The sequence below is a fragment of the Sarcophilus harrisii genome, chromosome 5 (assembly GCF_902635505.1).
Source record: "Sarcophilus harrisii chromosome 5, mSarHar1.11, whole genome shotgun sequence".
Taxonomy (NCBI): Eukaryota; Metazoa; Chordata; class Mammalia; order Dasyuromorphia; family Dasyuridae; genus Sarcophilus; species Sarcophilus harrisii.
Window position 1 is genome coordinate 6,685,870 of NC_045430.1, and position 24,972 is coordinate 6,710,841.

Here is a 24,972-nt window from a genome sequence, read left to right on the forward strand (position 1 = left end):
GACCATCCTCACAGCTTCCGCAGTTCTGAAGAATGGTCCAGAACTTAGACTTCACTGGCAGAGACTTTGACAGACCAGGGTTGCCACCATGCCACAAGGAATCATTGAAGGACGGCTGTGGAAGAGCCATAAGGAAACACAATCAAACGGAATCAGATTCTGATATCTCAAAGATTCGAATAATTGGATCCAGCCTCACAGGGCACCCTTAGAGTTCGCACCCACAAAAATAATCATAATGATAATAGCCATAATCCCTTTCCCTTCAGTGACAGGTGATAATAGGGAAAGTGCTGAAAAGGAGGCAAGGCAAAAACTCCTGTGACTGTAGCATATTAAGGGCTCCCAGAGGCCTCTCCACACAACACCTCCTAAATTAAGTAGCACAAACATAATCGTGCTCACTTTAAAGAGGAGGCAATGGGTTGATTTAATGCAACCCTCTCCTTTCAAAGGAGATCCATGCTCAGAGATGATCTGAGGTAGCAGAGCCCAGCTACACCTAGACTTTCTTTGCTCCTTCTGGCTCAGCGGGAGTCCCCAAAGGCAGAGCTCTTTTCCCCGGGCCTGTCACCGATGAAGGTGCTGGGAGTGATGATGATGGGGAACCGTTTTCTAGTGTCCCTTGATTTGGCAGACAGAAAGCTACTCGAAGTTGATTCGTACTCTTTGGAGCCAGGTCCACCTTCCTTCCCTGTTTTCCCTCCTTCCGACCCAATTATTTCTGCGGGGGTTTCCCTGCCAGATGCTGCCACCTACGGGGCCCCCCAAAGAACGAGGCAGAAGAGGGCTGGAGGGGAAAGGATGCGCCGGGGGCTGCGGGCAGAGTGCCCCGGAGAGACCAGAACAGAGAGCCATATTGGGAGGGGGGGATTGGCAATCGGCACAACCATCGGGAGAGGGCCGCAGAGGGTGCTGGGGACAGCCAGTAGGGCAGGAGAGCAGAGACACCAGAGTGCCATATGCGGGGTTCGGAGTGGGGTGGGCCCGGAACCCCGGCTGCTACCGGGCCGGGATGCAGGGACGCAGGGGCTGGAGAAGAGGCAGGCAGGGCGTCGGCCACGTGTTGCAGCTGCGCCCAGACCCCATCGGCCAGATGTGAGGGCAGGCGGGGGCGCCTCCCCTAAGTCCTCCCCGGCTCCCCCCGTGAATGCCAGTGCCTCTGTCCTCCCCCTCTTCCCCTCCCTCCTCCTCCTCCTCCTCCCCGCCGCCGCCGCTTGCGCAGCCCGGCAGCCCGATAGGGGCAGACACTAGAGAGCCAGACCCACGGAGACTGAGACGCAGAGCGGGGAGCAGCCGGGTGGGAGACACACTAGCGGGCGGGCGAGCGGGAGACCCGGAGGGAGTGCCAGCGGGAAGGAAGGGGAGGGGCGAGCTTGGAGCTTTTCTGGGCCCTTTCATGTAATTTTTTTTTTTTTTTTGCCAAGTCATCGGAGCCGCCGCAGCTGCCGCGGGGGGCGGTGGGGGGACGGGGGGGGACCCGCAGGAGGGGGGGGGCCGCGGGGAGAAGCCGCGCGCGCCGCCAAGTTGCCGGAGGTAAACAGGCCCCGCGCCCCCTCCCCGCTCCCGCGCTCCGGGCCGCCCGGGGCCGGGGAGGGTGTCCCAGTGGCCTCCGGGGGCGCGGGTCCGCGGCGGCCGGGCCCGGGCCGGCCCGAAGAGTGAGGGAGCGCCGAGCGGGAGGCGAGGCGAGGCGGGACGCCGGCCCGGGCCGGGCCTGGAGCGGGGCTCCGAGCCGGGCGCCCCCGCCTCCGCCCCCCAGGCCGGCCGGCCGCCCAGCCTTGGACTTGAACGCCGCCGCCGGGGAGGCAGCGGCAGCGGCAGCCACCGCGCCCGGCCGGGGCAGGGGCAGCCCCGCCGCCGCCCCCGCCGCGGGGCCGGGGGCCCGCCGGGCTCCCCGCAGCCCCCCAGGCCTCCCCCTCCCGGGCCGCCGGCCGGGCCCCGCGCCCCCCCATGCACCACCTGCTGGAGCAGCCCGCGGACATGGCGACGGCGCTGCTGGCGGGAGAGAAGCTGCGGGAGCTCATCCTGCCCGGAGCCCAGGACGACAAGGCGGGCGCGCTGGCCGCGCTGCTGCTGCAGCTCAAGCTGGAGCTGCCCTTCGACCGCGTGGTCACCATCGGCACCGTGCTGGTGCCCATCCTGCTCGTCACGCTCGTCTTCACCAAGAACTTCGCGGGTAAGACCCGGCCCGGCCCCCGGGGTGGGGGGCAGCCCTCCTCCCTCCCTCCCCCCTCCCTCCCTCCTCCGGGGCTGCCCGGTCTCCCCCTCCCCGGGGCTTCTTTATCTGCTCCCGAGCTTCGCCTTCCCCTGCCCTTTGCCCAAGATGGAGTGAGGGGGAAGAGAGAGACCAGACGAGCACAAGGAGATGTCCAGGCACCTCAGGGACCAGACGTGCGTGTGTGGGCGAGAGGGAGTGAGGGGCACGGGAGGTGTGCAGTCCCTCCCAGCTTTCACCGCCTCCTAGAAGAGGCGGCCGGCGCCGCGATACCGAGGGAGCCAGAAGCCTGGCGCTGGACAGCTCCCGGGGGGCCCTAGAAAGCACCGCGCCGGCTGGCGCAGGACCTCGGGGCCTCCCCACAGAATGGGAAAATAGAGGCCAGGCGCCCTTCCCTCGGGAGCCTCCGGAAGCCCTGGGTACCAGGGAGCATCCCCAGCCCCATCACCAGGAAACTGTTGCCTGGCAGGAGCGGCCACAGAAGTGGGCCCTCCTTCCCTGGGCCCTGGGTTAAACGGGGCCTTCCTATGTTTCCTCGGTGCCCATGTGACCGCTTAAAATTACCTTCAGCTCTTCCTGTAAGGAAAAGCCCTGATACCTGAGTGTGCCAGCCCCTAGGACCCCAGGGAGGGCTACAGCTGGCCAGATGTTGCTGGCAGGCATCTCCCCATCACCCATGCAGAAGGGGGAGAAACGCCTACATTTGGCTGGGGATCCCAGACAACCACCATGTCGGTCTGCACGCTGGTGTGCAAAAATACCCGGGGATGTCTTGCCCTTAGTGGGGTGAATTACCCTGTTTTAAATAAATGCAGACCTTCCGTGGAGAAGGGGATTGGCACTGGCAGGTTGGCATTTCTTGGTCAGTAGAAAGACCAATGGGAGGCTAAGTCAGATGAGATCCAGTGGGTGAGTCCCAACTTTCTGGGGCCCCCAACTGAGAAGAGATTGGTCTGGGGTGAGGCTGGGCTTGGGGAGGGAGCTAGACATGTGGTTTCTAGCCTTAGGGCAGTTGTCAGAACTATAGATCTAGGACTATTTTTTGTTGTTGAAGAAATGAGATAGGGATGCTTAGCTGGAAAAAAAGGGGGGATTTGAGTAACTGAGAAGGGAATAGAGGGGAGGTAAATGACATAATAGCTGCCTAGTTGAAAGAAGGGAAATTCACTTAGCTCTAAAAGACAAGAGCAGGAATAGAAGGGAAAGGTTCCAAGAAGCTAAATTGAGCTGGATGGAAGGAGGACTGTCTAATGATAACAGCTCTCCAAGAGCGGAGCAGGCTCCCTTCTCTGCTGGTGAAGTCCCTCACTACAAATGCCCAAGCATCAGCTGAATGACCCCTGACAAGGATGTTGTGGAGAGCATCCCTGAGCGGAGCAGGAGATTAAACTGGAGGGCCCCTGAGGTCCTTCTAAAGGTCTCCGGTTCTAAAATAGATGCTTGAATGTTTCAGTGAGCAGTAACAGTTTTGAGGAGATAATGTGCAAGGAGCTTTTTGTAAACCTTAATTCGGATTTGAGCCCATTATTATTTTTGTCATCTTCATAATTATTTTAATGTGTCAGTTAGCTTTATTTTTGAAATACCCATCCAGCTCCCAGCTGCCAACATGATCTTGCTGAGATTTTAGGTTCAGGTTTACTCTGGGACCAACTGCTGGTGTGTGTGTGTGTGTGTGTGTGTGTGTGTGTGTGTGTAGCCCAACTGCTGTAATATATATATTATAAACACACACACACACTACACACTCAGAATATAAAAGAGCTAAGGACATGGAGGGATTCCCTTTGGGGAAATGGTGCTTTTAGTTGGGAGGACCCAGGCAGGCCTCCAGTCAGAGGTAGTCCTGGAGCTGCATTGGGAAAGAAGTTAGGAATTCTAAGAGGATAGAGAGAGCATCCCTGGAATGGTACACAATCTATGCAAAGACACAAAAGCAGAAGATGAAATATGATGTTTAGGGAACGGGAAATGGGCTCATCTGGCCAGGACATAGAAGAGTATGTGAAGGGGAATGATCTACCTGGGAAGATACATTGAGGAAGATTGTGTCCAACAGAGAAGGCTTTCGGTGTTCAACAGAGAAGTTTGCATGTTGTCCTAGGGAACTCAGAATAACCTTAGTAATTTTCTGATAAAACATTAACATCTCAAATGCAGCATGCCCAAAACAGAACTGATCCCAGCTTAATCCTGCTCTTCCAATAAACTCATCTATTTCTTTTTTAATTTTATTTACTATTTTATTTCCCCCACTTACATGTAAAGACAACTTTTGCCACTCGTTTCTAAAATTTTGAGTTCTAAATTCTCTCCCTTCCTCCCTCCCCAACCCAAACCTATCTTTTTTTCTTTTGAGCATATCACTATAGTTCCAGTTGATAGGTTAAAATGCAAAGTCCTTAGCCTAGTGTTTAAGTCTTTCAGTGATCTGATCCTGATATTACCTAATGTCACATCACTCCCCTTCCTGCCCTCCCTGATCCAAGGACTTTGTAGGTGTCTTTCTCCAAACTCATTGCTCCATTTCCTTTCATGGCACATTTGCACAAGCTGTGCCCTGTGCTAGGAGTACATTCTTTTCTCTTTTCAGTCTTTCAGGATTCACATCTTTCTTCAGTAATACCCAGGTGTTATCTAGTTTACAAAGTATTTTCCTTTTTCATTTAACATATCTTATTTTTGGTCCCTCTCCCACCTTCCCCTCACTCCCCATTTAAAAAATAAACCTTCTGATGATCATAGTCAAACGAATTGTTCAAAAACCCGTTTCCTTCTGTATATTTTCCTCTCTATTAGAGGTTGGTAGCATGCTTCATCTTTGGGATTCTTGAACAGTGACTTGACATTGCACTGATGTTGTCTCAAAGTCTTGCTGAGTTGTTTTCCTTTAAAAACAGTTGTTGTTTGCTGCTATAAATATTTTGTGCATACAAGTCCTTTTCCTTCTTCCTTGAATTCTGTGAGGCAGAGTAGTGATGATATTACTGGATATTACTGGATCAAAGGATAAGCCCAATTTAGTGATTTTTGGGAGAAATAGTTCCAAATTGTTTTTCCAAATAATTGGACCAATTAATTTGCAACTCCATCAACAATGCATTAGAGTGCCTGTTTTTCTGTAACCCCTCCAACTTTTGTCATTTTCTTTTTTGTCATATAAAGTAAAATTCCGGAGTTACTTTAATTTTCATTTCTCTAATTATTAGTAATATTTGGAGCATTTTATATGGTTATTTCTGGTTTAGATTTCTTCCTCTGATAAGCTACTTTTTCATATCCTCTGATCAATTAGAGAATAGCTTTTGGTCTTATACATTAAACTCAGTCCTCCCTACATCTTGAAAATAAGATCAGAGAAACCTGCTGCAAAGGTTTTTTTGTGTGGTGTTAGGTTAGTTTCAACTGAAACGATTTTATGCAAAATCTTTTTAATTTCATATAATCAAAATTGTCTCTTTTACCTTCTTGTATCTTCTCTACTTTGTTTGGTAATCCGTACATCTGTTAATTTTTTTCCTTGTTCCTCTAATTTGATTATGATGTCACCCTGGATCATTTATCCATTTGGACCTTGTCTTAGCATGTGGTTTCAGATGTTGCTCTAGGCCTAATTTCTGCCAGATCGCTTCATGAAGCATTTTCTGATCCCCCAATTATTAACACTCTCCTAGTTTCCTTTCCTCTCTCTCACTCTCACCTGCCCTCAGGCATTTATGCCCTTCTAAGCCTCCTGACAGTTTAGGGCGGCAAGGAGCTACCATCAGCCACCGCATTTTGCAGATGAAGACATTGCTATATCAAGAAGAAAGTGATTTATCCCAAATTGTTCGTCAATCGTGACGCTAAAAGAGACCTTAGCAGTCACTTGATACATCCTTCCTAGGATGTACTCCACAAGTGATTGCCTGACCTCTGCTTGAGCTTCAGTGAGAGATGACCCATTCCCTTCTGGGACATCTCTGGAAGCTAGGGTCTAAGGGAGATTGTAAGGGGATCAGGAGGACACAGAAAAGGACAGAGGAGTCTCAGGGAGTCCAGAGAATAAGGGAGGAAGGCATTCATTCTGAAAAGCTGTCTGGAGAGAGCTCCCTCCCTCCCAAAGCAGTCTGTTTCAGTTTGGGACAGCCCTAATTATTAAGCAGTCTTTCCTGACACCAAACCTAAATTTGCATTTTGGCCCCTTCTCTGCAGTGCCTCTAGATCTGCTCTCTGGTGCTCAGCAGAATTTGTCTAATTCTTCTCCCAAGTGGCCATCTTTTAATTATGGGAAATCTGTGAGCATCCCCCACCCCCTTTCCTCATCCCCCAGGACTTCTCTTTTCCAGGCCAAATATAATCAGTTTCTTCCGCTGATCGCATGAAGACTTGGTTTGAAAGTCCTTGACCCTTTCCACCCCCATCTCTGTCCAAGCCACCTTCTTCTGGACCTGCCCTGGCTGCTGATGCCCTTCCTAAAATGTAGACTCCAGAAACAGACCCACTGCTTCTCTTGGGGCTTTTCTTAAAGGGAGCTTCTGGCTGCATTCACTTTTTTGCTGCCTTGTCACTCTCCTCACTGCCATTGAACCTGCAGGCCCTAAGACTGGCCCTGCCTGAGCTTCCCCTGCCCCTAGAGGAGTAGAGCTGGATTCCCATCTGAGCTTGACAACACCCCTTCCCACAGCTTTTTGTGGCATCTTTGCTTGATTTCCTACCTTCCTTTGCCATGATTCTGTGAATCGGGTAGAATCCCAGGAGAGCGCAGCTACCAAACCATGACAAGGGAGGACAGGCCACAGGGAGACCCCCCATTTACAGCATCCGCTATGTGTAGGCTCTGTGTCAGGCTCTGAGATGAGGAGACATCCCAGGTCCCGACGAACCTCTACTTGTATTAGGGGAAACACATGTCCTGTCAGTAAGTATGAGGTCATAGCGGGGAGGAGCAGGACTGCTGAGACCCAGAGAGACTTCCTGCAAGAGGCAGCCCTGGGGCTGAGCCCCGGGATCTCAGACGTTCTAAAGAGGGCAAGTGGAAGAGGGAAGGTGTGCCGGGCTTGAGGGTGTGAGCTCTCTGGGCAAAGGGGAAGAAGTGAGAGATGGTGTGTCTGAGGATATGGCAAGGCTGGACTGTAGGGCGCGTTGGGAGCCGTGTGCAGTAAGACTGGGAAACGGGCAGAAGAGACTGTGAAGGTCTTTCAGTACTGAATCAAGGGGACAGAGAGCCACGAGATTTGGGATCAATTCATAAAGAGGCATTTTCTCCCAATGACAGTTGGATTTTAGATACATCCAGTTAGGGAAAGCCAGTGGGTATTTGATGGGACACAGGATTGGGGTAGGGGGGGTGGGAAATGAAGTCAGGGCAGGGGGGTAGGAAACTCTAATCATTTTTTGGGGGGGCACTTAAATAACTTGCCCAGAGTCACACAGATCTGAACTCGGGTCCTCCTGACTTCAGCTCTCTATCCACTGTGCCTCCTAGCTGCCCCCTTAACCAAATTTTTAAATTTGGGAGGTAGGATAGTGACCATTTGAGGCAAGGCAGGAAATGAACTCAATCATCAAAGAGGTCCCCCATCTTTTCTTCTCTGTCAGAAGACTTTTGTGGACCAATCCCACATTCAAGGAAACAAGATGAGGAGACATAGTCCTGCCCAGGGGGAGCCCTGGTCTCAACAGGACATTCAACAACAGCCATTCAGCGACTACAGATATTCACTTATTTAATTTTCTCAATTCTATTTACACAATGTCTGTTCCTACAGAATATGCGCCTTGAGTGTGGGGACGATCATTTGTCTTTGTGCCCCACTACCTAATACAGTGTTGCTGTTTAGTTGCTTGTATCTGATTCCTTGTGACGCCTTTTGGGGGTTTCCTTGGCAAGAGGGTTTGCTCTTTCTTTCTACAGCTTATTTTACAGATGAGGAAACTGAGGCACAAAAGGTTAAATGACTTGCTTAGAGTCTTCCTGACTCCAGACTTGTCACTCCATCCTATCTGCCTGAACATAGCAGGCCTTTAATAAATGAATGTTTCTGAATTGAATGGCACTTTTATTCTCTCCTTCATATTCATGAACCCACTTATTCACACCCTATTCATTTCTTGTCTGGACTATCTTCCTCATAGATTGGAGGCCTCCAATCTCTCCTCACCAGTGTCCATAAAATCTGTCTGATAGGTACATCCCTAATTTTATCAGTCACCTGCTTAGGGACCTTCAGTAGTCCCCCTTCCTCCAGGCAGCCCTCTCTGATCTAGCCCTTAGAGTCCCTTCATCCTATTTCTGGGCATCCTCTGTGTTCTGAGTCATCTGTATGTGACTCATGTCTCCCTCTTGCTGTAAGCTCCTTGAAGACAGGGCTGAACACTTTGAGAGGGGGAGGTAGGGATCCCACGCAGTTCCATGACCTTATCCTGTAGGAGCTCCCTCTGCTAACCCAGGCTGGCCCCGATGGCCATTCTGGCCCTCCCATCAGCCCTCTGTAGAGGCAGAGGACTTCTGGATCTCCTAGTGTCTTGTGGCTATCAGTACAGCAATGAATTTTTAGCTTAAAGAAATCCTTCAACATACAGGGCCAAAGCAAGAATTTGTTTTGTTTGTCATATTTGTTAAAGGGATTTTGTTTTTCTTTTCTAATGGTGCAATGGGGGAACTAATGTGTTAAATTAGTAAAATAAATCTTAAAACTGTGTTGTGTTTGCTAAATACTTGGGAAAAAAACCAAACTGTATATCAAAGAAAACCACCTGTTTCTAGCCCAAAAGGGTCCAAGGTTAGGGGCAGTGGGGTAAAGTTGGCTTGTACCTCAGTTCCCCCTCTGAGTATCCCCAACCGATACTTGCTTCCTCCTTGCCTACAGGCCTCTGACCTGCCTTGGAAGTCAAGTTATGAGAATCCCAGGCTGACTCAATCATCCAGGGGAGTCCACCCTCACCTATTTCCCACACACAGTCACACCCAGCACAGGGCCACAACACAGCAAGTATTGGTCAACAGAGTAACTGGATCCAAAGGTATTATCTGGATTCCAAAAACAAACAATTTAGGGGATCCACTTTTATTTTTCAGTTATGCATCTGGGATGTATAGTTGAGAAATGCCTGTCTCTGGAAGGCAGGTTCCCAGAGCAAAGTAAAGTTGGGACTGATAGAATAAGTTCACATTCTCCTTCTGAGAAAAGGGACCAAGTATCCCCATTCAGACTTAGGATGGTGCTAGATGGGGAAGATCTTGAGCTATGCTGAAAGGATGACCCTCAGTCTCCACTCCTGTTTCCTTCCTTCTTCTAGTTTCCTGAGACAGTCTGAGGAGACTTCTGAATTGGAAAATGAAAAATTGTGGTAAATGTTTAACAACTGACTCTCCAAGAAAAACATTGCTCATGGCATATTTGTATATTTAATCTGCATTATTAATATTTTTCTGTCACTTTCTTAAGTTTAGACAGTCATCAAAGCAGTAAATTAAGGGCTGATTTTTAGAGTTTTCAGCATAAATGCTCACATTAAAATTTTAATGATCAATTCTTGGGAGCCAATACAAGCTGGCTTCAGCACACCCTTGGGTGCGAGGTACTTTAGAGATGGTCTAATACAATTTGTTCACTTTACAAATGAAGAAGCTTTTCAACAATAAGATGATTCAGGCCAGTTCCAAAAGATGTGATGGAGAGAGTCATCTGCATCCAGAAAAAGGACTATGGGGACTGAATGTGGATCACAAAATAGTATTTTCACCTTTTTTGTTGTTGTTTGTTTGCTTTTTTTTTCTTTCTCATTTCCCCCCCTTTTTCCTCTAGTTTTTCTTGTGCAGCATGATCATTGTGGAAATACGTATAGAAGAATTGCACATGCTTAACCTATATTGGATTACTTGCTGTTCAGGGAAGGAGATAGAGAGAGAGAAAAAATGTGGAACACAAGATTTTGCAAGGGTGAATGTTGAAAACTATCTTTGCATATATTTTGAAAATAAAACTCTATTATCAAAATTTAAAACAAAAGCAAAAACAAATGAAGAAGCTGAAGTCCAGAGAGTTTTGGCTGAGTCCCACAGCAAAGGCAGAGTCCAGCTGTTCCAGCTTCCAGCATGGGGCTCTGCTCATTACCCCAGGAGCCTCACCCCACAGCAAGCTGACTTGCTCTCCAATCTCAGCTGCTTAGGTCACCAATGAAGCCAGCCCCAAGGGAGTTCACTAATAGAAGCAGAGGAGGAAGAGATGTTCCAGTGTTAGGCAGGCAGAGTTAGGTTCCACTTGGTTCTAAGTCTTAACTCTGCTCTGGTCTTCACATTCTGCTTCTAGCTAGATAGAACAGAGAAATTTTGAGAGTTGACTGGCTGAGGAGCAGCCCACTCACACTCCCCAATGTTTAGAGAGCCATCCCCTGTTTGTTTCACAGGATCTTTTCTCCCCTAACCCACCTGACCTAGAAGAGACATCTGGGATTTCAATCTAGGCTCTCTCATTGGCTTGGATGAATCACTGTAATTCCCTGGACTTCAGTTTCCTCAACTTCCCTTGATAATGGTAGATGCATAGAAGCTTAGACCCAAAAGGGTTGTGAGAGGTGTTCTGGTCCAGGTCCTGCCTACCAGTAAAAGCATCCCACGCTACCTCCAGAAATGATCGTCCAGCTTCTGTTGGAACACATCTTGCGAGCCTTCCTCCAAGGCAGCCCACCACTCTGGGACAGCTCTCCTTCCTGTAGGAAAGTTCTTCTTTCCATCCAGATTTGATTTATTTCTTAGCAATTTCCACTCATTCTTCCTAGTCCTGCTCCCCAAGGCCAAACAGAGCAAAGACCTGAGCCTCTTTTCCCTGACATCTATTCAAAACTGATCATGTCCTCCCTGTGTATTCTCTTCTCTGAGTTCCTTTTAGGACATCACCATCCAATTGGAAAATCTATAGTATATTGGTGTCTTTCCTCAGAAGTGGTGCCCCAGACTGCACACATAGTACAACAGATAGGATCTGATTGGGGCTGATACTCTGCAGGCTTCCCAAGGTCACACCAGCTCTCCCATTGCCATGTCATAGTAATGACTTGCATGCAGCTGACAGCTCCCTAAATTCCCTCAATCTTTTTTTCATCTGGACTGCTGAACAAACTACCCTTTGCCCATCTTGTGCCTATGAAGCTGATTCTTTGAAACCAATAATAGGATTTTGTATTTGTCCTTATTCTTTTTTGTAAGGCAATTGGAGTTAAGTAACTTGCCTAAAATCATACAGCTAACAAGTGTTAAGTGTCTGAAGATGAATTTGAACTCGGATCCTCCTGATTCTTGAGCCAGTCCTCTATCCACTGTCCATCTAGCTGCCCTGTCATTTTTTTTTTACTTTTGAGCCCAATTTTCTAACCTATTAAGTCATTTTGCTTTATTCTACTTCTATCTAGTATGTTAGCTGTACCTCTGAGACATGTATCATATATAGATATATGGATATAAAGGGATAGAAGTCCTTTATACAAGTCATTGACCAAAAAAACAAATCAATAATAGCACAGCTCTATTTTTTCCTTCCTTCCATATACATGTAAAAATGTTTTTCAACATTCATTCCTGCAAGACCCTGTGCTCCAAATCCCTCTCCCACCTGTCACCTTCCCCTTTCCCAAGACAGTAAGCAATCCGATATAAATTAAACTCGTGCAATCCTTCCCAATATATTTCCATATTTGTCATGTTGTGCAAGAAAAGTCAGACCAAAAGGGGGAAAACACAAACAAAAAAAGTTAAGCATACCTGCTTCTAACCACATTCAGTCTTCTCAGCTCTCTCTCTGGATAGCCATGGCACGCTTCCACCAGAATTAACACAAATCTAAATCCAGATCGTTAGGGCATCCTGCTGAAGACCTCGTGAACTGACCTAAAGTCTAGCCGATCGACCAGTAACAAATGTTCCTCATTATGCTTCATTTACCCTAGGTGTTTTTTTTTTTTTCATTTTGCCCATAACATGAAAGATTGAGTCAAGTCAAAGATTGCTGAAATCTCAATTAACTGTATCTGCAGCATTTCCCCAATCTATTAGTCCAGTAATCCTGCCTCCCAAAAAGGAAGAGAGATTGGTCTTGTGTGACTTGTTCTTAGTGAGCAATGTTGATCTTTGTGGCCACTGCTTGCATTTCCAGATATTCAATTAACATCCTTTTAATGCTGTGCTCTAGAATTTTGCCCCACATCCAAATCAGGCTCCCCTAATTTATCATTCATAGATTCTACCCACTCCCTTTTTTTGAAAATCAGGACATGTCCCCTTCTCCATTTCTTCAGCCCATCTTCCACCATCTCTCACACAGAACTCTGTGAGATACAGTATTTGGGAAAGTAGTATGTGTCTTTAGCACTGACCTAATGTCAAGGAAGGGGCATTGGCTTTGGAGTCCATGACCATGGATAAAAATTATTTTTAAAAAAATGTAGGTTGGTTCAGAGTAACCTGGTTAGGCTCAAAGGTTCCTACATCTAGAACTGGAAGAGACCTTAGAAGTCATCTGTCCTCCACATTTTACAGATGTGCAGACAGGCTCTGAGTGACAGACTCAAGGTCATTCATAGGTATCAGAACTGGGATCTGAAGTCTCCTGACTCCCCTTTCAGTGCTCTGTTCCTCTCCCGACTCTATCCATGTGACCTGAGGGCAAAGCTACATGCCTGCAGACCTCAGTACCTTCATCTGTAAAACGATTATATGTAAATATATTTATTTACATAAATATGTCAAATTAGATGATATGATCTCAGAGTTACCTGCCAACTTGATAGCCTCATTCTGGAAACTTCCTGAATAGGAGGAATTCCTCTTATGAAGGAGATCATTTCAGGAAATGATCCTGGGTCTTTTAGAGTAGAAATCATGTACCTTCTGGAAGAAGCAGGGGGAAATGGGAGGACAGGCTCCCAGCCGGTGTACAGCCTTGCCAGGCCGGGCCACTCAGGATTCCCGATCAAGGTCTGCCCTGTGAGTTCACCTACACCCTTAAAAACTCTAGGGACAGGTGGGAAGGGGATACAGGAAAAGGATCGGCCCCCTTGTTGGACAGCAATAGTGGGTGAATTTTTTTTCAGTGCCCACCCCAATCCGAGTCCTCCCTTTGCCAGGAGGGATGAGCACTGTGGACCCCTCCCCATCCCTGCCATGACCCTGAGCCGTGTCTCTCCTCTCTGCCCTCCAGAGGAACCCATCTACTGCTATACCCCTCACAACTTCACCCGTGACCAGGCCCTCTATGCACGTGGCTACTGTTGGACAGAGCTTAGGGACGCCCTGCCCGGGGTGGACTCCAGCCACTGGCCCTCCCTCTTCGAGCACAAGTTCCTGCCCTATGCCCTGCTGGCCTTTGCCGGCATCATGTACGTCCCCGCCCTGGGCTGGGAGTTCCTGGCCTCCACCCGCCTCACCTCCGAGCTCAACTTCCTTCTCCAGGAGATTGACAATTGCTACCATCGGGCTGCGGAGGGCCGGGCCCCCAAGATCGAGAAGCAGATCCAGTCCAAGGGCCCCGGCATCACGGAGAGGGAGAAGCGGGAGATCATCGAGAACGCCGAAAAGGAGAAGAGCCCCGAGCAGAACCTGTTCGAGAAGTACCTGGAGCGCCGGGGCCGCAGCAACTTTCTGGCCAAGCTCTACCTCGCCCGGCACGTGCTCATCCTCCTCCTGAGCGTCGTCCCCATCAGCTACCTGTGCACCTACTACGCCACGCAGAAGCAGAACGAGTTCACGTGCGCGCTGGGCGAGCCTCCCGACGGCCCCCGGGGCTCGGTGCGCGTCAGCTGCAAGCTGCCCTCGGTGCAGCTGCAGAGGATCATCGCCGGCGTGGACATCGTCCTGCTCTGCTTCATGAACCTCATCATCCTCGTCAACCTCATCCACCTCTTCATCTTCCGAAAGAGCAACTTCATCTTCGACAAGCTGCACAAGGTGGGCATCCGGACCCGCCGCCAGTGGCGCCGCTCCCAGTTCTGCGACATCAACATCCTGGCCATGTTCTGCAACGAGAACCGGGACCACATCAAGTCGCTCAACCGGCTCGACTTCATCACCAACGAGAGCGACCTCATGTACGACAACGTGGTGCGACAGCTGCTGGCCGCCCTGGCCCAGTCCAACCACGACGCCACCCCCACGGTCCGAGACTCGGGCATTCAGACGGTGGACCCCAGCGCCAACCCCGCCGAAGGCGACTCGGGGGAGCCCCCCGTCGTCAAGCGCCCCCGCAAAAAGATGAAGTGGATCCCCACCAGCAACCCCCTGCCCCAGCCCTTCAAGGAGCAGCTGGCCATCATGAAGGTGGAGAACCACAAGGCGGACAAACCCAAACCGGTGAGGAGGAAGACGGCCACGGACACGCTCATCGCGCCGCTGCTGGATGCCCGAGCCGCCCATCACAAAGGGGCCGGGGCCGGAGACTCCGGCCCCTCCTCCGCGCCCCCGTCCGCCGGCGGCGAGAAGAAACACGCCAGACATTTCTCCCTGGACGTTCAGCCCTACATCCTCAGCAGCAAGAAGCCTAAACCTGAGCTGCCGCCCATTGCCGCCCTGCCCGCCTCCAAGAGCCAAGAGGGTGCCTTCCTCACCCAGGGGGAGGACTGCAGAGGGACCCGCATGGCGCCTGCCAAAGGTAGGAAGTGGGGAAGGGGGTGGGCCGCAGTGAGGTCGACTCAAGGAGGATGGACAGGGGAGCGGGAAGCCAAGGAGAACCGAAAGCAGCAGATCATACCGTCCCCCCATTAAATCCATAATCTAAAAAATAGAGAGAGAGAATAATCTCCTCCCTAGACTTGGAGAGGCCCCGGCCTTCAGAACTCAGCCATGATCCTAGAAGTGAAGGATGGGGCCTTGGATCTGCCAGAAAAAAAGACTGTAGGCTTTACTCCGGAGCAGAGGCAGGGAACCACTCTCAGACTCCCCCCTCTACCTCCCTAGCCTTAAAAGGGGCCTTAAATTTCGGTGCTTCAAATCAGATTACTGCCTTGAAGCTAGGATTAGGGTAATTTTTAAGTTTACTTTAGCTTTATTTTCTATGCACTGGCAAGGGAAAGTGGTCTGCTCTAGACAGAACCATGGACAGCAGCTTAAAAAAAAAAACTGGGAAGGAACAAGGTGGTAAAAGCTTTGCAGAGTGGGGTATTCCGAAGACCAGGGCCCTTCTGAGCATCTCTGAGTGATGCCACAGTGATGAGTACCCCCCTGGGGGCCTTGGGGGGTGGGGAGTTTGTTTTCAGTAGCCTGTACACTAAGAAGGCAGGGGGACCCACACAGGAGATGTGGGAGAAAGAATTCTACTCAGAGGGGTCAATAAGCATTTTTTATGCTTTGTTTTTATTTTTGCTGAGGCAATTGGGGTGAAGTGACTTGCCCAGAGTCACACGGCTAGGAAGTGTTAAGTGTCTGAGGCCAGATTTGAACTCAGGTCCTCCTGATTTCAGGGCTGGTGCTCTATCCACTGCACCAACTAGCTGCTCCCATTTTTATATATTTAAAGGAAGGAATAACTCTGGGTGGAAAGCTTATTGAAGGGAGACAGCATATTATTTGAGGATACTTGGCAAATAAGATAGGACAATCCTTTTTCTTTTGAAGTGGACCCAACTTTCTCTATCAGCCAGATAAACAGAGAATCCAAAAATCCTCATTTGCTTATTGGGGAGTTCAAAATTCATTCAGGGCACAATCAGTTACGCTATGTCAGGGAGGGACGAGGAGGTTGCTTTAACCTAAAGATAAGAGAAGGAGAAAGATGCAGGGAGTTTCTCTAATATTTGACCAAGGGACGAGAGAGAGAGAGAGAGAGAGAGAGAGAGAGAGAGAGAGAGAGAGAGAGAGAGAGAGAGAGAAAGGAAGGAAAGGGAAAGAGATGCTAGGAATCTCACTTCTGTAGAATTAAAACGTCAGAGACCTTCCTTCCTTAGGCAGTTATTATGGCCATCAGAGCTCTTGTGGTACATGACAAATAACCCAGCAAATATTTCTAAGTCTGTAGCAGGAGACAGGGTGGACCAGCTACCAGGTGGTTCCCTGAAATAGCCTCATTAGTAAACTAGACAATAACTATCTATTTATTAAGCACCTACTCTGTGCAAGCCTATGGGAGAACTGAGACCTTGACGGCCAATAAGGATGGGTTCTGGTGAGTTTGTGCTTCTGTTAGTGGTGGTTACCCGAACTGCCTTCCTCCTAAAGAAGGAGATGAAGGGAATGGAGGAATGCACTTTTACTTTCCAGTTTATTAAAGAGAATGAAGTGTTTCTTAACATAAGAGTTCCACAGGAAGAAAGAAAAAGGAGGCTGGCCTCTGTGGACACTGAGTTCTGCAGCTAGGGTCCTTTGATTCTTGAGGAATCCTTACCCGGATAGGAGGGTAGAAGATAGCAACACAAAGAGGAAAGAGGAGGATCATGGGACACTTTGGAGCAAGGTAACAAACATGAGTACCCTCCCAAAGAGGATAAAGCTGGAGCCCAGAAGAGAAAGATGTGATCGCCAAGAAGTAATACTGTGAGTACACAAGTACCACCAGGAAGCTATCATTTGAGACTGGACAGATACAACTGGTGGTGCTTCACAGTGATCACTTGGGAATGGAACAGTCAAGAGACATACTCCATCCTGGAGCCTGTACTCTGAATGTGACCCCTTCCTAATATTTTCCAAGCCTGGTGACCATCAGACACTCTTGGTGAGTTATGTGAGGACAGATAATACCCCTAGAAAGCATTGCTGAGGAAGAAAAAATCCTAAGAGAGAAACTAAAGATCTTAGGGGGGAAAGTAAGATTTTCTTTACTGCTCCTGGTTGCAGGTGGAATCTTAATGAAAGGGCGATCCACTGTCAGAGTGTAAATTTGGATTTATGGAATATATTGGACTGATAGGCTCTTTGGCAGGAGTAAAGTGATTCTCATGGGGAACATTAAAATTAATTTCTTTAGAGACTTGCAGATTGAATCCAAAGGGTTTTAAACTGAAAATGGAAGGGGGGAAACCAACCCATATAAATCTGCCAAGCTGGAGACCATGGAGACTAAAAGCAGCTATTATTGTAGAGAACAATAACTCACAGGGGGATGTATCCAGGAAGAGAGCCACCACTAAGTTCCATGGCCTCAGGAAGTCCAGAAATCAGTGTGGAAAACTAAATAGCAAGTGAACTGGGAGATCAGTCATGGCAGAAATATGGGAATCATGGAAAGGCATTCAGATTTCAGAAGAAGAGGAACCAAAGAAAGGAGAAATGGAGGAGGATTCATGAGAAGAATATATTCATGTAAAGAGAGTCATGAAGATTGATGGAGATGGAGGAGCATCAGAGAGAAGTTTTGTTAAAGGGAAGAGATCAGAAGTGATCTTGTGGCTATAATCCACAACAAAAGATAAGTTCTAGAAAGTGATCCAGAAGCCAGCCAGAGAGACTCCAACTCTGAGACCTCTGGTGCTCCAGTGCTCACTCTGTCAAAGTCATGCTACTAACTTCTCAATTGAGCTTTGACAATCCTGGATTCTTGGTAGAGGATGTGACCAAGAGGAACAGCTACTCTGGAGTTAATTCTGAGCGGTAAAGATGAACTAGCTGAAATAGAATGATGAAACCTTGGAAAGAGAACTCCATTGTCAAGTTTGGACTAGATGAGTAGGGGGAAGAAAGCTGCATCTGAGATTTTCAGAAAGTAGATTTCAAAGACTCTATAAGAAACTCGTGGCCTAAAATCCTCCAAGGAAGTTGACCTGAGATGAATGTGATGTTCTTCTAAAGTATGATATTCTAACAACACAAACACAAAGGAACCCAATTAGGAATAAAGGGAGAAGTTCCTTCAACTTACTGATATGAATTTAGGAAACACATTGGCCAACTCGTATTTGAAAAAGACAGTGGACAAAAAGTGGAAGAAGGGCATAAATGAAGACAGATATCAAAAGGCAGCAGCAGAGAGCTAAAAACCAGAAGAACGAAGACCAGCAGAGAAAGCTACGACAGCAAAAGATTTTCCAGTGTGAGGGATGGAGAGACGATCGAAGAAAGGAGAGAAGAATTGCTCAAGGTGGATTGGGTAATGATCAAAGGAGGCAATGGAGGAAAGGAAGAACAATCTAATTCTTTAATTCTGTCTTCTCTACCAAAATATTTTTTTCTGACGGGGAACAGAAAAGCAAAACTGATCAATTATCAATTAAAATTTAAGATAAATGTGGAAATACCAAGAGAGGAGAAACAAGGTGTCCTCAGAGAAATCGTTACCAAGCCTAGAGAAGTAACATACTAAGGGTTATAATAAGAGAGAAATATAATTGCTAAACAGCTCTTGGTGATTTGTGGGAAAATATGGAGAATGGAAAAGGTCCTAGAGAAGAGCAAATGCTGTCCTAATTTTCATAAAGGGGGAAAAGATGGTTTCTTCAGATATTAAGTCAATTAACTGAGGGCCAGCCTTACTTCATCCATAATAGGTCAGCACAGACCTCAATTCCTATTCTGGCGGGGTTAATGGACCAGTCAATTGGAGAAATACCCTAGATCAACTTTAACTAGATTTCAGCAAAACATTTGACCAAGATTCATTCCCTCCTCAGACAAGATGGAGAAATGCTGAGCTAAATGGTAGTCCAGGTAGATAGATTCAGAACTCATTGGGTGCCTGAACCCAAAAAGGAGTCATGAATGAATTATATTGGATGGAAGCCTCTAGTGGAGTCTCCCAGGGGACTCTGTACTTGATCTGTCCAATCTAAAATGATTCCCCATGACTTTAATATAGACATAGATCATATACATACAAGGTAAAATCTGGAGGGAAGAGATATGATTTAGAGTCATAGGGTCATGGTTTAAATTTTTTGATATGCTAGAATGAGAGACTCAGTCTAATAATAATAATAAATATGTATTTGCTGAGGCAATTGGGGTTAAGTGACTTGCCCAGGGTCACACAGCTGGAAAGTATTAAGTGTCTGAGGTCAGATTTGGAGGGCTGGTGCTCTATCCATTATGTCATCTAGCTGCCCCAATAAAATGACATAAAATTTCTTGTGAAAAAGTTCTCGGAGGTCTAGTGGAACAGCAGTGTGCCATGGTGTCCCTTAGTCTCCCTCACATAGTGTGATCTTTGGATGCCCAAAGGAGGTATTCAGGAATAACAAAGGTACAGTCCTGATCTGCCCACATCTGGATTATTGTATCCATAGAACTCAGGACTCCATAAAGAATGCTTTGGAAACAGGTGCATATTGACTTAGAAAACTACAAATTCGCATTATTTATGTTGAACTGTGTTTTGTTAATTTTGTTAAAGTTTTTCAATACCATTTAAATCTGATTCAGGGAGTTGTGGGGGGCCACATGGAGAATCCAGCTAAGAGTTGGACAGCTCTGCCGTAGATTATTTAGATTAGGGCAGCCGGAATGGGGAGAAGCCTGAGGATCAACCAAGCGAAATAAAGATTGCTTGAAAACACTGGGGATGTTTAGCTTAAAGAGAAGACCCAGAAATGGGGTGCTCTTCAAGCGTAATAGTCCCGATGTTTTCATGGCTTTTTAAGGCTTACAAAGCTCTTACAGATTACAATAACTCTGTTAGGTAAGTTCTTTGGCTCTTATTATCCCCATTATATAGATGATGGTACAGTGGCTCAGAACCGGGGAAGGACTTGGCCAGAGTTAGACTCCTAGTAAGTATCTGAAGTGGAATCCCAGCCCACGTATCTCAGCATGGCTTCCCCTTCGCCACCCTGCATTGGAGGGCTCATTGGAAGAGACCCTGATGTTTGGGTGATGGAAGGCAAAAGGAGAAGGGGATGGCGGAGGATGAGATGGAGAGAGCTTGTCGTGGAAGCGATGAACACAAGCTTGGACAGACTTTGGGAGACAGTGGAGGACAGAAGGGCCAGTGGTCCAAGGGATCACAGAGACTGAGCAAGAACGCCACCTCCCCCTCCTCCCAAGTTTGTCTTTAAGCTCACAGAGCTCGCTCTGGCCATGCACATTGCCAGTTACGGCTCTGACGCAGAGACCTCAGTCTGAGAGAGAGCCCCGAGAGAGCCCGGCTGGAGGAAGGAGGCAGCCTGTGTAAGCCATCCTGCTGCTCAGCGGCCGGCCCAGCCAGGTAGGACAGGGCTCCTCTCATCACCCATAACCAAGGACCAGCTCAGATACTCTCTTCTGCCACCTAAACGAATCCAGGCTGGCAAAGCCTTTGCTAGACCCGCTGCAGGAGCATGGAACCCAAGGCTCACTTCCTTCGAACCAGCTGATTCAAAGGCAAGATGCCCATACATGAGCGTGTAGTTGTGCCTTGGCCCCTGCAGGGACGTATCTCTGGGGTCCTGGGTCATGCATAAGCTCCATCAGAGACCCCATTATTCAGGAGTTCTCTAGAAAAGCTCTAGACGAGCATCAGACCAGGTCTTTATGCTGGGTTGTGTACTATCAGCCTTGCTACTTTCCCGGAGGACGCAGTTTCTCTCATAGGTTTGTCCACTATTTTTGTTTAGAGCTGGCCTGGTGGCTCAGTGTAGAGGAAAGAGGGTTGGAGCCAGAAATGAGAAAAGCTGGCTTTTCCTTGAATCTCTTTAGACCTCAGTTTCCTCATCTATAAAGTTAGGAGATTAAAGTGGATGGTCTCTAAGGTTCCTTCTAGGCGGAGGTGTCTGGGTCCTTTCTCGGCCTTCTGAAGCCATGAGTAATCATCCCTTGGGCCAGTGACAGGCTGCTCCCTGGCCGTTGTTCACGACTGACCCAGATCCACTGACCGGCTCCTCTGCCCCGGACACATCCCCAGACCCTTTGGCTTTGGCTCCATGATTTTCACACCTCACAACTCTGTGGGCCTTCCCCAGGCCCTCACTAAGGTCCAGCCATTGGCCCTGGAACTAACCTCCCGGATCTTCCTGGTTCTCTGGGCCCTGGGATTTTCTTCTGCTATGGCCGCCACTTCCAGGTGTCCTTCCTGGCACTCCCTCCCCCTTCTTTTCATCCCATGTTCCAAGCTCATCCAAGGTCCACGGTCCCTTCACAAGTGGCCCCAAACACGCATCCGCAAAGCTGAGCTCGGTGTGGGACCTTTCTAAGCAGGGAGCCCCAGGCCACGGCACAGAGCCCCTCTGAGATGCCCGATATCTAACACGGATGTGGGGTTTGCCGCTTGGGTACTGGGGGTCAGACTCACCAGTCCATTCATTCTATACTACATTTGAGGGGGCTGGGGAGGAGGAATCCATGTCTGAAAGAAGAAAGAGACAGTTTGATGTTTTTGATCCTGTTTTCAGATCCCCCAGGCCCAGAAAAAGAAATCCTGTACCCAGTGGAACCGGGCCGGGCCATGGCACCCCCTCCGGGATCCTTCCATAGCTGCCCACCTACCACAGCTACCGGGGTCCCGGGGCCCCCAACCGGTATCACCCCCGGCCTTGGGAAGCCTGAACCTATAGCTGTCTTGAGCCACAACGCCACCCACCCCCTGCTGCACATCAATACTTTGTATGAGGACCACCGGGCGGAGGAGGAGGAGGAGGCCCCGCCACGAGCCTCCCCTGACATGGCCGACCTCATCGCCATCCCCCCCCCAAAGCAGATTCTCATTGCCACCTTTGAGGAGCCCCGGACAGTTGTGAGTACTGTGGAGTTTTAGGGAGAGGCGGCAAGTTCCCCCAGTACTCACAGCCACCCCCCTCCAGCCCCGGTCGTCGTCAGGACCTGCCCCCAGTTCCCCGACCTGACAGGAAACCGGCCACTGCATGCCCTCGCCGAGATCCCCCGAAGCGCCAGCCCAAGCACGAGTCTCCCATAGACCCACTGCCAGTGCCCAGGGGCAGCTAGGGATCCCCACTCCCCCCCACATCCTCGGCCACCCTGCTTAGCTTCTGCTGCCCTGGCCCCCGACCTCTGGCGTCTGGGAGCTAGGGGCGGCCTGTCCGCAGCCACTGTGGTTCTCACCATGCACTTTAGCCAAGATCCCCCCCCCCCCCGTCGTGGCCAGTCCCACCCAGAGCCACCCCGGGCCTTGCCTGAGCCGCCCGGCCGGCCTGCGCTTCCCCCAGAGTCTCCGAGACCTGGCCCGGCCCAGCCACCATCGCCCGTGCTTCCTGCAGACCGCCGAGACTCGCGGCCCAGCCGAGGAGGGCTCCCCGCGGCCTCACGGACACCAGATATGCAATACAGTTCCGGGGCCGGCTCCCCCGGGCGGGAGGGGAGGGGAAGGACTGCCGGGGCAGGGCTCAGGATGGGCCCTGTCCTCAGGCGGGGGGACGAGGCCTCCCCCGGCCCTGCGAGGAGCAATGTGTGGCCCTGCAGAGGCCAGATGAAGAGTTTATTTTTTTAATCTATTTTGTCATTAACCTAGGGTGCTGGGGTGTTTATTCCGAGGATGGACGTCTCCTCCCTGGGTGCGGAAGGGTGGAAGGGAATCCATTTGGGGAGTGAATGGGGGGATCCGGAAGGGTGGGAACGCTCAGAAGGTTTCCTGAGCTTCCTGGCCCAGGATGGCCTCCGGCCCCCACCAGCTGCCCTCAGCCTGGGGCTTCCCCACATGGTGCAGTGTTCTGCCCCAATCCCTCCCTCTCAGGAAGGTTCCGTCTTCCTCCCAACTCCATCACCTTGGAGCCCCGGCCTCCTCCAGGGCCCGGTCTGTCCAGGGTGATGTTCCCACCCCCTTCCAAGCTCAGACCCACTCCCCCCCAGCCTTTTCCCCCAGAGCTCCGGGCTCAGCGTCCCGCTGGGGCTGACCCCACCCCAGCACCCCAGGCCGTGTCCCACCCAGGCCGGCGCCCCCTCCCCACCCCCAGAGCCCCCCAGCTCAGTGTCTCTCTTGGGAGTGCTCCCCCTCCAACACCCCCGGGGGTCCTCTCCGCCCTCTCAATTGCACTTTCTCTTTGTCACTCAACATCCATGTGTTTCATTCTGTTATGAATGCTGTAATCATTGATCATTCGGGGTTGGAAACTCGGAGCCGAGTTTTCACCAGACCAGAGGGAGGAGGAAGAGGAGGAGGAAGGGCACAGAGAATGTACAAACCGTATCTTGCAATAACAGCCCGTCCCGAGCCCCACGGCCCCGAGCCCTGCCAGGCCCCCTCTGCGGGCGCTCGCGGGCGGGACGGGCCAGGGCTGGGGGGAGGGGGGCTGCCCTGGAGGGGGAACGAAGGCTCGCCTGGCTCTCGCATCTATTACCTCAGACACGACGACGGACGGCAGTGTTGAACAAAAATAGCACTAAATATATAAATAAATATTATTCTAACAACAGGTCCACATCGTGTCCTCGGCCGTCCCGCCCGAGATAGCAAGGATGGGCCAAGGTGGGTCAGCCCCACCGGGAAGCCCTCCAGGTTTGCCCAGGCCGTCCCCCCTCCTCTCTTCACTTGAGGCGATGAGTCCTGAGAAGGGGGATTATTAGGCAGAAGCTTTGGGGCTGGGGAGGGGGGAAGGAAGGAGAGAAGGAAGCAGGAACCAAGGAGAGATTCCTGGAGGGGGGGCATCTGAACTGGTCTGGAGGGATGGGCAAGGTGCCAATCCACAAGCGATCATGAGGAAGAGAAAGCAAGGCGGGATCTGGCTGGGGCACCACAGGAGGGCTGCAGGGACTCGGGGCCCAGGGCATGGCAGGAGGGCTGCAGGGAATCAGGGCCCCCTCAGTAGCTGTGTGACATCTACAGACTGGAAACTAGAAGGGACCTTAAAAAGTATCAAATCCAACCTTATGAGGGAAACAGAGGGAAATCGGCTGCCAAAGCCCCACTTTCCAGGGTCACCAGCATGCCCACTGTTTGGTGCCAGCCTTGGCCCTTTTCCCAGGACCCCCCAGTCCAGAAGGGGAGAAGACTCAGGCCCCTTTGGGAGGAGGCAGACGGAGCTGAGCCGGCTGCGGGCTGGCCAGGGCGAAGGGGCAGCCCTGGGGGCCTGGCAGGGTGGGCACGGGGCAGGAGAGCCGGAGGGACGGCCCATGGTGCTCGCCTGAGGCTGTGCCTTCTGGTTCCGCTGGAACTCAGGGCTTCCGGGGGGGACGCCGGATGGAAAGGTAAGTAAGGGCTACCAGGCAGGAGGCCGTCAGCTCGGCGCTGGGAGATGGGAATTCTTCACAGAAAAAATGCTCTGCAGGCGATGAGCAAACTGAATGAAAAAGCTGAAAACTCGGGGCGCCTCCTCCTCGGTGCCCCAGGAGCCTCCAGGAGCAGGGCGGCTCAGCTCCCCGGCCTCTGGTCACAGACAGGGCCCCTTCTCTTCCCAGCCTCCTGGGCTGAACAAAATCGGCCTGGGGTCCCTTTTGGAGGTAGGGGAGGGAACCAGGCCCCAGGCCCTTCCTGCCGGGGACAGAGCAGGCCACTGACCCACCCCGGGTACAGGCCCCGAAATCACTCTGCAGTGTGTCCGTCACTTTCCGTGTCACCACCTCCCCTTCCCAGCACCTGACGGGGTGAGCACCATGGGTCAGCAACCGGAAAGACCCTCACTCCCTTCTTCTCAGGGCCAGAATGAGGCCCCAGTCCTTAACTCTTCTGTGACCCCTCAGCAGCCCCTTCCAGGAGGGACCCCTTCCTTCTCCCCCTTCCTTGACCTCTTTAGCTCTCCCTTTGGCCACCCAGGAGGAAGGCCCTCCCTCTCCCCCTTTCCTGATCCCCTCATCACCTCTTCCTAGGAGGGAGTCCCTCCCTTTCCCCCTTCTCTGACCCTTTAGTACCCCTTTCAGGAGGGAGTCCCTCTCTCTCCCCCTTCTCTGATCCTTTAGTACCCCTTACAGAAGGGAGCCCCTCCCTCTCCCCTTTCTC

The 24,972-nt window shown here is 50.5% G+C and overlaps 1 protein-coding gene across 1 annotated transcript; it reads left to right on the forward strand.

The window, feature by feature from the left end:
- Positions 1–1,899: 1,899 nt before the first annotated feature.
- Positions 1,900–23,395, forward strand: PANX2 (pannexin 2). Its single transcript, XM_031938197.1, has 3 exons — positions 1,900–2,176; positions 13,393–14,838; positions 21,479–23,395. The coding sequence occupies exons 1-3, from the start codon at positions 1,951–1,953 to the stop codon at positions 21,838–21,840; spliced, it is 2,034 nt and encodes a 677-aa protein (XP_031794057.1). The 5' UTR covers positions 1,900–1,950; the 3' UTR covers positions 21,841–23,395.
- The last annotated feature ends 1,577 nt before the right edge of the window (positions 23,396–24,972 follow it).